Raw genomic sequence first — 12,476 nt, 5'->3', positions numbered from 1 at the left:
TCAGCACATGCGAACAAGATCACTTTTTCTACACCCCACTTTACAGCACGTGGTGGGCAGTGTTTCGGGTGTGTCTCTTCTTACTCGGTCCATTTCTGCAGAGGTCTCCACATCAGCCTCGATGTCATAACCTGTGTAAAATCATAGTCATGTAATGAATGCTAAATGGTTTTGGTTGACTCCACAGTTGCTGTATGAGTGAATGATGAGTTGTCAGAAAGTTATTTCAGCATGCTAACGTGCAGCAGGTGGCGCACAAGAGTTGAATATGGACTTGCACATACGACTCCTAAAGTCCTACTATTTCTGCAATGTCTTTATATGGCAGAAAAAGCAGAAAGAGTATGCCATTATGCTGTTCCCAAATTGAACCAATGTTTATATTTATGCTTTGATTTAACATTTTAGTCTCGTTGTGAGTTAAAGGTAAAAACTAAATGTACATGAGGATGCAAAGTGACTGCTTAGCAATTGTAAGTACATTTTAATAAATTAATTAAACATTTTTTTAAATAAGTAATAATAATTAATTTCATATTTTGATTATATCATTAGGCTATATAAAACGTCATTTTTACAGCTCAATACAATACAGTATATTGTTCATTATATATTATATAACATCATATATAAAAGGCACACTGTTTTTAACATATAATAATTTTCTAATTTACATTTATTTATAAATGATTAAATATCCAGTTTATAATTTTATCAGCTTATTATCTTCTTCTTCTTTCGTCTTTTCCCATCAGGGGTCGCCACAGCGAATCATCTGCCTCCATCTAGTCCTATCCTCTGTATCCTCTTCTCTCAGACAGACTACCTTCATGTCCTCCTTCACTACATCCATAAACCTCCTCTTTGGTCTTCCTCTTGACCTCCTGCCTGGCAGCTCTAACCTCAGCATCCTTTTACCGATATTCACTCTTCCTCCTCTGAACATGTCCAAACAGTGGAAGTTTACATAAGGTTTAAAAAAGGTCTGGAAAAGACCATTTACTTTATTCCCCAAGTGTTGATGTGTAAAATGCATACCGGCTTGCCTTACTGGCAGCACAATTTGACAACAGTGATGTATCTTATAAAAAGACTATCACATAGCAGTTGCTTCAATGGATTTAGGGGTGTGGTCCTGGTCAAAACAATCTCTTAAACTCCAAACTGAATGTCAGAATGGGAAAGAAGGGTTATTTAAAGGTGTCATGAACTGGCTTTTTTTCTTTTTTATACTGTTGTCTGGGGTCAACAAATTATGTTTGTGTGGTTTTTACATTCAAAAACATCATAACTAATAACTAATAGGCTATTTTCTACACTGGTTTTGAGGCTGTCTTCTGAACGCTGGGTTTTGATGGGCGTGACGCACTGGAGACTTGGAAGTAAACGCCCACGGCTAGGATTAAAGAAGATTTGCATATTTAATGAGCTTCAACTCCCCTCTCATATCTATGGCCCTGTCAGTTCACATGAGGGAGGGATTATTAAAGCGGCAACTGCAACGATTCTCTTGACCACAGGGCTCGTAAATGTCTTTATCAAACAAACACAATGATTTATTTCTCATCCACCCTTGACTGATTGGAATATTATTCCTATATTATATGGCCCGCACGATCGGTCAATATAAGCGCAAACTTAAGCAGATGGTAGAGTCAGAATTTGGCATAAACAGAATGCGGACATGCAGAATGAGAACATGGATCCATCATGTCTGGTTATCACTGTACAGGCTGGTGGTGGTGTAATGGTGTGGGGGATGTTTTCTTGGCACACTTTAGGCCCCTTAGTGCCAATTGGGCATTGTTTAAATGCCACGGCCTACCTGAGCATTGTTTCTGACCATGTCCAACCCTTTATGACCACCATGTACCCATCCTCTGATGGCTACATTCAGCAGGATAATGCACCATGTCACAAAGGTCGAATCATTCCAAATTGGTGTCTTGAACATGACAATGAGTTCACTGTACTAATATGGAGTCAGAGTCACCATATCTCAACCCAATAGAGCATCTTTGGGATGTTGTGGAACAGGAGCTTTGTGCCCTGGATGTGCCACCCACAAATCTCCATCAACTGCAAGATGCTATCATATCAATTTGGGCCAACATTTCTAAAGAATGCTTTCAGCACCTTGTTGAATCAATGCAACGTAGAATTAAGGCAGTTTTGAAGGCAAAACTGGGTCAAACACAGTATTAGTATGGTGTTCCTAATGATCCTTTAGGTGAGTGTGTATAAATATATATAACACATTTTTCTTAAATAAATACAGTGAGAAAAATAAGTATTTGAACACCCTGCTATTTTGCAAGTTCTCCCACTTGGAAATCATGGAGGGGTCTGAAATTGTCATTGTAGGTGCATGTCCACTGTGAGAGACATAATCTAAAAACAAATCCAGAAATCCCAATATATGATTTTTTAACTATTTGTCTGATTCAGCTGCAAATAAGTATTTGAACACCTGTCTATCAGCTAGAATTCTGACCCTCAAAGACCTGTTAGTCTGCCTTTAAAATTTCCACCTACACTCCATTTATTATCCTAAATTAGATGCACCTGTTTGAGGTCGTTAGCAGCATAAAGACACCTGTCCACCCCATACAATCAGTAAGAATCCAACTACTAACATGGCCAAGACCAAAGAGCTGTCCAAAGACACTAGAGGAAAAATTGTACACCTCCACAAGGCTGGAAAGGGCTACGGGGAAATTGCCGAGCAGCTTGGTAAAAAAAGGTCCACTGTTGGAGCAATCATTAGAAAATAGAAGAAGCTAAACATGACTGTCGATCTCCCTCGGACTAGAGCTCCATGCAAGATCTCACCTTGTAGGGTCTCAATGATCCTAAGAAGGGTGAGAAATCAGCCCAGAACTACACGGGAGGAGCTGGTCAATGACCTGAAAAGAGCTGGGACCACCGTTTCCAAGATTACTGTTGGTAATACACTAAGACATCATGGTTTAAAATCATGCATGGTACGGAAGGTTCACCTGCATAAACCAGCACATGTCCAGGCCCGTCATAAGTTTGCCAATGACCATTTGGATGATCCAGAGGAGTCATGGGAGAAAGTCATGTGGTCAGATGAGACCAAAATAGAACTTTTGGGTCATAATTCCACTAAACGTGTTTGGAGGAAGAAGAATGAAGAGTACCATCCCAAGAACACCATCCCTACTGTGAAGCATCGGAGTGGTAGCATCATGCTTTTGGGGTGTTTTTCTGCACATGGGACAGGGCGACTGCACTGTATTAAGGAGAGGATGACCGGGGCCATGTATTGCAAGATTTTGGGGAACAACCTCCTTCCCTCAGTTAGAGCATTGAAGATGGGTCGAGGCTGGGTCTTCCAACATGACAATAACCTGAATCACGCATCAAGGATAACCAAGGAGTGGCTCTGTAAGAAGCATATCAAGGTTCTGGCGTGGCCTAGCCAGTCTCCAGACCTAAACCCAATAGAGAATCTTTGGAGGGAGCTCAAACTCTGTGTTTCTCAATGACAGGCCAGAAACCTGACTGATCTAGAGAAGATCTGCGTGGAGGAGTGGGCCAAAATCCCTCCTGCAGTGTGTGCAAACCTGGTGAAAAACTACAGGAAAGGTTTGACCTCTGTAATTGCAAACAAAGGCTACTGTACCAAATATTAACATTGATTTTCTCAGGTGTTCAAATACTTATGTGCAACTGTATCATACAAATAAATAATTAAAAAATCATACATGTGAATTTAGTTTGATTATGTCTCTCACAGCAGACATGCATCTACGATGACAATTTCAGACCCCAAATTGCAAAATAGCAGGGTGTTCAAATACTTATTTTCCTCACTGTACATGGATGGGTATGTATTTATATACATAACAATTGTACACCGTACACACACATATATTTTGTAAACTATTTTGGATGCGATTAATCATCCAGCACTAATTATATTATATTAGCCGATATAAAAGGCACACTAATTTTAACATATATTACATTTTATAATTTACATGTATTTATATAAATTATAAATTATATTTTTATATTTTTATTATAAAAAAATATAATTTTGATCAAATACCTAGTTCTTCATTTTTGCATATAATATAATTATATAATATTACATAAAATACACACTTATATTAACATAATACATTTTATAATTTACATTTATTTATATAAATGGTAAATAAAATGTTTATTATATTATATAATGTGTGCAAAAAGGCAGGCCACTTTAAAACTATATAACATATAATACCGTTTATACAGTTCTAAAATTTTAATTTTAGTGTTGTTACAATAATAATCAACCTCTACCTAATTAAGCGGACAGTTGTGTTCTGACGTCATTTATACTGGGATGATGACTGCTAAGCAAAGACAAAATTTATACTGACCCTTCATGGGGTCCTCAGATTGGACCCGCCTCCATCTGGAACCCCCACACGTGTAGACGACAGCCCGCAAAAACTCCCGACCACAGAGTCTCAGAGCTTTCTGGGCCTGGGCTGAATCTGCCCACGCAGCAAACGCCAACAGCATTGCCAGGAGCACGACCTTCATAGCTGGAAATAGTGTAAAAGCTGTGTCTTCCGCTGAGTTTAGGGATGTCTTTTGTTAGCTTGTGTTTTCTGACTTCAGAACGTCTTCATTTATATACTATGCAAACCATGCTTTATGTGTTATTGACGCATTTCTTTTCCGTGACCTTTTAAATGAGGCAAAATGACCCAGAAAGCAGATTCTTCCATTTGACAAAATGGGTTTGTTGGTTTTAAATACATAGATGATGTACAAATGGTGTATCGAAATACAGCTAATTTAACAAAGTGGCGTGAGGTCTTTGTTTTATTTGCTACAGCAAAGTGCTCTTTAATGACGTTTTAGAGAGCCATGCCCATAAAACTGAATATCACAAATTCGAGCATGTGTCACACCAGCATTATGGTGTGACACCAGGATAATGACTGCACTTACTTCCTTCCAAACCTTGTTAATTTGACCTAAAAGGCTTAGCACCATAATGAGCAGATTTATTTCTGGCTGGCAAACACTTTGTTGCCAAGTGCTTCCACACAACATCACTGTTTACGCGGTCGAATACCATCCTGTAGTATTTGGCACAGGCTTTCACATTTAGATTTAATTGCAGTCATTCCTAAAGGAAACTTCTATGACTCATCATAAGATACAGCCTACCTAATTCTTTCATTTTGCATCATTTGTTTTATGTAACTCAATAATTTTTTTTGACTTTGTTCATTAACCAGCAGCAACATAATTGACAGTTGAACAAGTGGATGTGAGATTTGTAATTAGTTTGAAGTCTGCCACTGAAATTAAAAGGTTCTTATTGGGTTGCTCTTATAATGTTAGAAAAATGCTTTTTCACATTAAAAATGGTCATCATTTATAAAGAAGAGGCATTTTCTTAATTCCTACAGTGATTTTAGCTCTTTGCTGCTCTGTTTTAAGAGGTGTGCATGAGACTTAAAAGGTTAGTTCACCCAAAACTGAAAATTCTGTCATTAATTCCTCACCCTCATGCCATTCCAGACCCATAAGACCTCCATTCCTCTTCAGAACAAAAATGAAGATATTTTTGTTGAAATCCGATGGCTCAAAAAGGCCTCCATTGGCAGCAATGCCATTTCCTCTCTCAAGACCCATAAAAGTACAAAAGACGCTGTTACAAAGTCCATCTCACTACAGTGTTTCTACAAAAAAATTTATGAAGCGACGAAAATAGTTTTTTTGCGCAAAAAATTTCAAAACACTGCTTCCTGAAGCTTCCGAGCTTAATGAATCAGTTTATTGATTCATGATTCAAACTGCCAAACTGCTGAAATCACGTGACTTTGGCAATCCGAACTGCTGAGTCAATACACTGATTCGCCTCGGCTGCGTGGTGTGTCTGTTTTTTTTTTTAGCTCCCATGCCATATTTCAGCAAAATAGAATAGGAAAATATGTTTATTTTGACACGAATACATATTAATAAATGACATTTTCATGTTTAAAAGTCTCTTGGTTAAAGGTGCACTATGCAACTTTCCGTCCACTGGAGGGCGCCTATTCAAAACAAATGCGTAGTTTGATGACGCAAAGTTTGAGCGCAGCATCTTGGGACATGTGGTCTTCACGTCACAGCCGGTGAAGAATAGGACTTGGGCAGAAATCACGTTCATGCTATATATTTATGTTTAACATGAAGTATAGGCCTTCCCTGTAGAGGCAGCAGCGCCGCGTCAGACACGCTTCTGGTGTGCAAAGACAGAGAAAATGCCACGCAGCCGCCCCACGGCTGACACGCAACAGAAACGCCACGCTCACGCCACGCTTGCAGTGTGTCAGTTCATAACCAGAAAGAAGATGCACCTAGAATGGCTTAAATCGTGAGGTAATTTTAATTTTGAAAGTGAACTACTCCTTTAAACTATTTCAGGCAGTTAGACAATGTTTGCAAATCTCCTGTAATTTTTTTGCAAAACTCTAAACACATTCTTACTCATTAAGACACATTTCACACTGATACATTGGTGTCGCAAAACACTAAACACGAGCCAAAAACACAACTAAAACAGTTGTCTACGGAAGCCCTGAACGGCCATGGATAATATTTTTTTTCTGTCTTATGTCGTGATCTCAAGTTAATTATCTTGTGATCTCGAGATAACAAAAGTTGTTTTCTCGTGATCACGAGTTCATATTTTCTAAGTTACACAACTGTGCCAACAGGTGGCAGTATAGAACCAATTAACTGATGGGGTGCGGTATAGCCTATTCACCTTATACAGGTCCTTCTCAAAACTCAAAAAATTTGCATATTGTGATAAAGTTCATTATTTTCCATAATGTAATGATAAAAATTAAACTTTTATATATTTTAGATTCATTGCACACCAACTGAAATATTTCAGGCTTTTATTGTTTAAATACTGATGATTTTGGCATATAGCTCCATGAAAACCCAAAATTCCCAAAAAAATTAGCATATCATGAAAAGGTTCTCTAAACGAGCTATTAACTCTGAATCAAATAATTAACTCTAAACACCTGCAAAAGATTCCTGAGGCTTTTAAAAACTCCCAGCCTGGTTCATTACTCAAAACCGCAATCATGGGTAAGACTGCCGACCCGACCCTGTCCAGAAGGCCATCATTGACACCCTCAAGCGAGAGGGTAAGACACAGAAAGACATTTCTGAACGAATAGGCTGTTCCCAGAGTGCTGTATCAAGGCTCCTCAGTGGGAAGTCTGTGGGAAGGAAAAAGTGTGGCAAAAAACGCTGCACAACGAGAAGAGGTGACCAGATCCTGAGGAAGATTGTGGAGAAGGGCCGATTCCAGACCTTGGGGGACCTGCGGAAGCAGTGGACTGAGTCTGGAGTAGAAAAATCCAGAGCCACCGTGCACAGGTGTGTGCAGGAAATGGGCTACAAGTGCCGCATTCCCCAGGTCAAGCCACTTTTGGGCTACAGAGAAGCAGCACTGGACTAGTTGCTCAGTGGTCCAAAGTACTTTTTTCGGATGAAAGCAAATTTTGCATGTCATTCGGAAATCAAGGTGCCCGAGTCTGGAGAAAGACTGGGGAGAAGGAAATGCCAAAATGCCTGAAGTCCAGTGTCAAGTACCCTCAGTCAGTGATGGTCTGGGGTGCCATGTCAGCTGCTGGTGTTGGTCCACTGTGTTTTATCAAGGGCAGGGTCAATGCAGCTATCAGGAGATTTTGGAGCACTTCATGCTTCCATCTGCCTGAAAAGCTTTATGGAGATGAAGATTTTGTTTTTCACCACGACCTGGCACCTGCTCACAGTGCCAAAACCACTGGTAAATGGTTTACTGACCACGGTATTACTGTGCTCAATTGGCCTGCCAACTCTCCTGACCTGAACCCCATAGAGAATCTGTGGGATATTGTGAAGAGAAAGTTGAGAGATGAGAGACCCAACACTCTGGATGAGCTTAAGGCCGCTATTGAAGCATCCTGGGCCTCCATAACACCTCAGCAGTGCCACAGGCTGATTGCCTCCATGCCACGCCGCATTGAAGCAGTCATTTCTGCAAAAGGATTCCCGACCAAGTATTGAGTGAATAACTGAACATAATTATTTGAAGGTTGACTTTTTTTGTATTAAAAACACTTTTCTTTTATTGGTCGGATGAAATATGCTAATTTTTTGAGATTTTCATGAGCTGTATGCCAAAATCATCAGTATTAAAACAATACAAAACCTGAAATATTTCAGTTAGTGGGCAATGAATCTAAAATATATGAAAGTTAAATTTTTATCATTACATTATGGAAAATAATGAACTTTATCACAATATGCTAATTTTTTGAGAAGGACCTGTACACTGGTCCAGACTGAACGCGTTGAAGACCTTTCGTGATCACTATTAATTTGTGCAGTAGCCTAGGCTACTGTGTGCATCAAGCAATTAATTTAACCGAATGGTCTAATGTGATTAGTTTGCTATAATAGCGTTTGTTGTGTTAGGCTATTAAACTTACTATTTAACTCATTTTGATGTCACTATTCTGTTTGCATTAAAATGCCATTTTAATCAGCAGCCTTAATAACCGTTAGTTTGCCACAGTGTCACTCAATGTATCGCCTAAATGTGATGTATAGCCTATGTAAAGATCATTGCAGCCTAATTTAATTCAGTGATACTGTGTAATTAAAACGATTGTATTTTGTACGAGATTGCATATTAACTGGATTAAACTTGTGTTTGTTTTTAGAAATATGGAATAGGCTACAGCACCTCTTTTTAATGGAATAGCCTTAAGGCTAGAATGAACGTACATGATACCAGTCACAGCCTATCCTAGAGAATAGGCCTACTAATAACAAACAAATTATGTAATGTTATTTCAAACGAATGAGGAAAATAAAATGGGCTGAATCGAAACTAAACGCTTTTTGAATAGAACAGAATCTGCCATCCTTCTGAAGGCACTCCCCCTACTCTTTTGATCATTCAAACGTAATAACATAACAAATAAAATGTTTATTAATTAAGTGAAGCAAAGATTTCCAAAAAGAATCGATTCCTCGATTCCAAGGCGTTGGGAATTGAGAGTCGATTAGCCTACAACGTTTGGAATCGATTCCATCGCGGGGAATTGACTCCTCTTTATTCACTTGTCTCTCGCTTACTAATAATGATTGGAATTCTATTTAATTTTTGCAAAAGGTTCTTTTGAAAAGTTAGTTTCAAATAACGAGTTAAAAATAAAGCAATTCAGCTGGGTTTTTTTTGCGTCATTGCGTGATGACGTCACTAGAACGTAATTCTAACTAGGCCTACTTATTTTTAGGGTATGAAACGTTGGTCAAGCCATATGTGAACGCATACCGCTGATTATTACTATACCTTCCATTCACATAGTTTAATAGTGTTTATTGTCATTGTTTCCTTCTGTGATCCTGCATCGTGGACAAGTTTGCTACATTTTGCACACAAAAACTCCATACAATGGAGAAATGGTTCTGTTATCCACAACGGTAGGTTTTGAGCGCTGCTTACAGATGCAGATGTGAGGGTCTTATTTTAATTTTCTATTTTCTTTTATTTTTTTAATCCATTGTTAACAAAGAAAATGCGTCTAGACTAGATCAGGCTACAGCTTGACCGAGTCTTGCTATAGCTAATGAACGCAACTTGCTCGCGCATCTGATTGACAAATAAACTGCGCACTCTTATATTATTGTTTTTGTTAATATTGTGGTTATTTTGCCTCGTTTCTGTGCAAAAGCACTTATTTGAATGTAATCATTTAACATAGGCCTAACTGTGCACATGCATAATTAGACATGTCATGTAGTTTTAAACATGCAATAAATGCACATCCATGAATAATGTGCTATCCTTTTTATTTATTAGGATAAATCGCATTTACTTCTGGGCTATATGGGTCATTTCAGGAGAATCCATCATTTAAAATTCATCAGAGTTATGGAAATGTATCATCATTTTACAAATAAAGTTTCGGAGAAGGAGAAGGATACTTCCTACATTCTTGTATCCTGCGGTCACTCCGGAACTAGGTTCCTCCATCGATTTTGTAAAAAAAAAAAAAAAAAAGAAGAATCGAAAAGGAATCGAAAACAACAGTGCGGAATCGATTCTTGGAATCGACTCTGGAAACAGGAATTGGAATCGGAATCGATTCTAAAAATTTCGGAATCGACCAGCCCAGTTCTTCGTTGCTACAGCAACAGTAGACTCTGGGTTCAGTGCAGTAGGCTATTTCTACGGAAGCTTATTGCATTCACTTGAGAAAAAAAAAATCTACTCTGTTTTTCTGAATTAATAACTTAATTATCTCAGAATTATGAGATAATTTTTCATGAATACATTTTTTTGCTCTGTTTTTCTGAATTAATGACTTAATTATCTCAGAATTATGAGATAATTTTTCATAAATAAAATTTTTTTTGCTCTGTTTTTCTGAATTAATAAGATCCCTCAAAATCCAGCCAAGAGCTCTATTTTAGCTGGATTGCATGGAAGTAAACATGTCCCGCCTTTCAAATTTGTGCAGACAGCCGATCTCATGAAAATTCGTATAAATAGTAGTATAAATAAGTGTGCAATCTTGTGGAATGTATACGCTAAAAAGAGTTTTGGTGTGCATATGGTACACAGTTTTTCACGTGCTTATGATACGCACTTTATGGCATATTATACGTACGAACCCCCCATCCCACCATCCCCAACCTACTCAAGAGCATGTCATATGCATGCACGCGAAAGACTGTGTAGCACGTGCATTATCTCAGTAAACATTCCACACAATATACATTCCAGACGATATATATTAGACACGATTTCACACTCGTACTATTGATACGCATTACTATGTGATCGTGTTAAGATGATGCATCTGAAATGCATTCAGGCTGGCTACGTGGTGACACAAGAGACAATCAGGCAATTGTTGAAAATACTGGATCCCCATGGAGTCCAATAGCAATGTCAAGCAGATCAGAATGTTCATTTCTGCTGTCATGAGCTGTCTGCACAAAGTTGATGCACTAAAAACAATACAATTTTTATTACTTAAAGACAATGTCTCAAACCCAAAGTAAAATAAATCCGGATTAAATTTGAAAGGCGGCACATGTTTACTTCCATGCAATCCAGCTAAAATAGAGCTCTTGGCTGGATTTTGAGGGATCTCATTAATTCAGAAAAACAGCACAAAAAAAAATATTTATGAAAAATGATCTCATAATTCTGAGATAATTAAGTCATTAATTCAGAAAAACAGAGCAAAAAAAATTTATTCATGAAAAATTATCTCATAATTCTGAGATAATTAAGTCATTAATTCAGAAAAACAGAGTAGAATTTTTTTTCTCAAGTGAATGCAATAAGCTTCCGTATATTTCAGACTGAAACTCGTGATCACAAGAAAACAACTTGTGTTATCTCGAGATCACAAGAAAATTATGTCCTTATCATGAAAAAACAACGTTTGTTATCTTGAGATCACGAGAAAATTAACTCATGATCACGACATAACAACACAGAAAAAAAAATATTATCCATGGCAGTTTAGGGCTTCCGTAGTTGTCATTTAAACACAACAACTTAAAATTGTTCTCACTTATTTCAAAATTTTTGTATTCAAACCAACTGTACAAAATATAAGCCAGTTCAGAATACACATCAGGTGACACAGATGCACTGATTGTCGATACCAACAATAGATGGAAAAAGAGAGAGAGGAGGAAGAGGAGGAGAATGAGCAAGGTGTGGACAGTGTTGTCAAGAATGGATGTGTCAGACTAGAGTTTTTTCCTTTCCCTGGCAAGAGACAACATTGCCTGTGATGATGATAATGTCTTCAGGCCAGAGCCAGCATGATGCTGAAGCAGAGCAAATTTCTCGTTGACCTTTATTTTGCAGCTGCACAACTTACATTATATTTGATTGTACAATGATTGTACAATATCAAACCTGATAGCACCAAATACCGGAGTCCCAGATCAGATGTAAATCTGGAAAGGCCTAAAATCAGCATCGAAATGTTTCTCATCATAAAGTTTGTCAAATTTGACTTGCAAAATTACTGAAATGTGACGATACAAACTGACTTTTACTGTATTTTAGGCCTGTTTTGCTTTTCAAAATGTGTGTACGTTTTTCTCATGCTACAGACACAAATGATCCCCAGGAGATAAAAAAAATGTAAAGGTTAATTTTGTAAGTTAAAGTTGAAACTGCAACATTGACACATTCTAAGACACCCAAAGGGGTTTCAAAAAGGGTTCCAGGCCATTTTAAAACTGTAAAGAAACATTGAAAAAAGAAAAGAAAAGTGGACTTGAAAAAGACTTGATTTTGTCAATGGGGAATTGATTAGATGGGTGTGGTTTGCTATTGTGATGTCATCTGAGTGACAGGTGGCCCCCCCCCTTATGGCGGTAAACATGTCAGAAGAGAAGAGAAGAGAAGAGAA

The 12,476-nt window shown here is 37.9% G+C and overlaps 1 protein-coding gene across 1 annotated transcript; it reads right to left on the bottom strand.

Annotated features, from left to right (window-relative positions):
* Nucleotides 1–4,819, bottom strand: insl5b (insulin-like 5b). Its single transcript, XM_067454197.1, has 2 exons — nt 4,398–4,819; nt 1–131 (listed from the first exon to the last, which is right to left on the bottom strand). The coding sequence occupies exons 1-2, from the start codon at nt 4,561–4,563 to the stop codon at nt 1–3; spliced, it is 297 nt and encodes a 98-aa protein (XP_067310298.1). The 5' UTR covers nt 4,564–4,819.
* Nucleotides 4,820–12,476: the final 7,657 nt, after the last annotated feature.

Source organism: Pseudorasbora parva, chromosome 9 (genome assembly GCF_024679245.1).
Source record: "Pseudorasbora parva isolate DD20220531a chromosome 9, ASM2467924v1, whole genome shotgun sequence".
In the NCBI taxonomy this organism is placed as follows: Eukaryota; Metazoa; Chordata; class Actinopteri; order Cypriniformes; family Gobionidae; genus Pseudorasbora; species Pseudorasbora parva.
The sequence above is the reverse complement of the archived record's forward strand: the minus strand, read 5'-3'. Positions and strand labels throughout refer to the sequence as shown.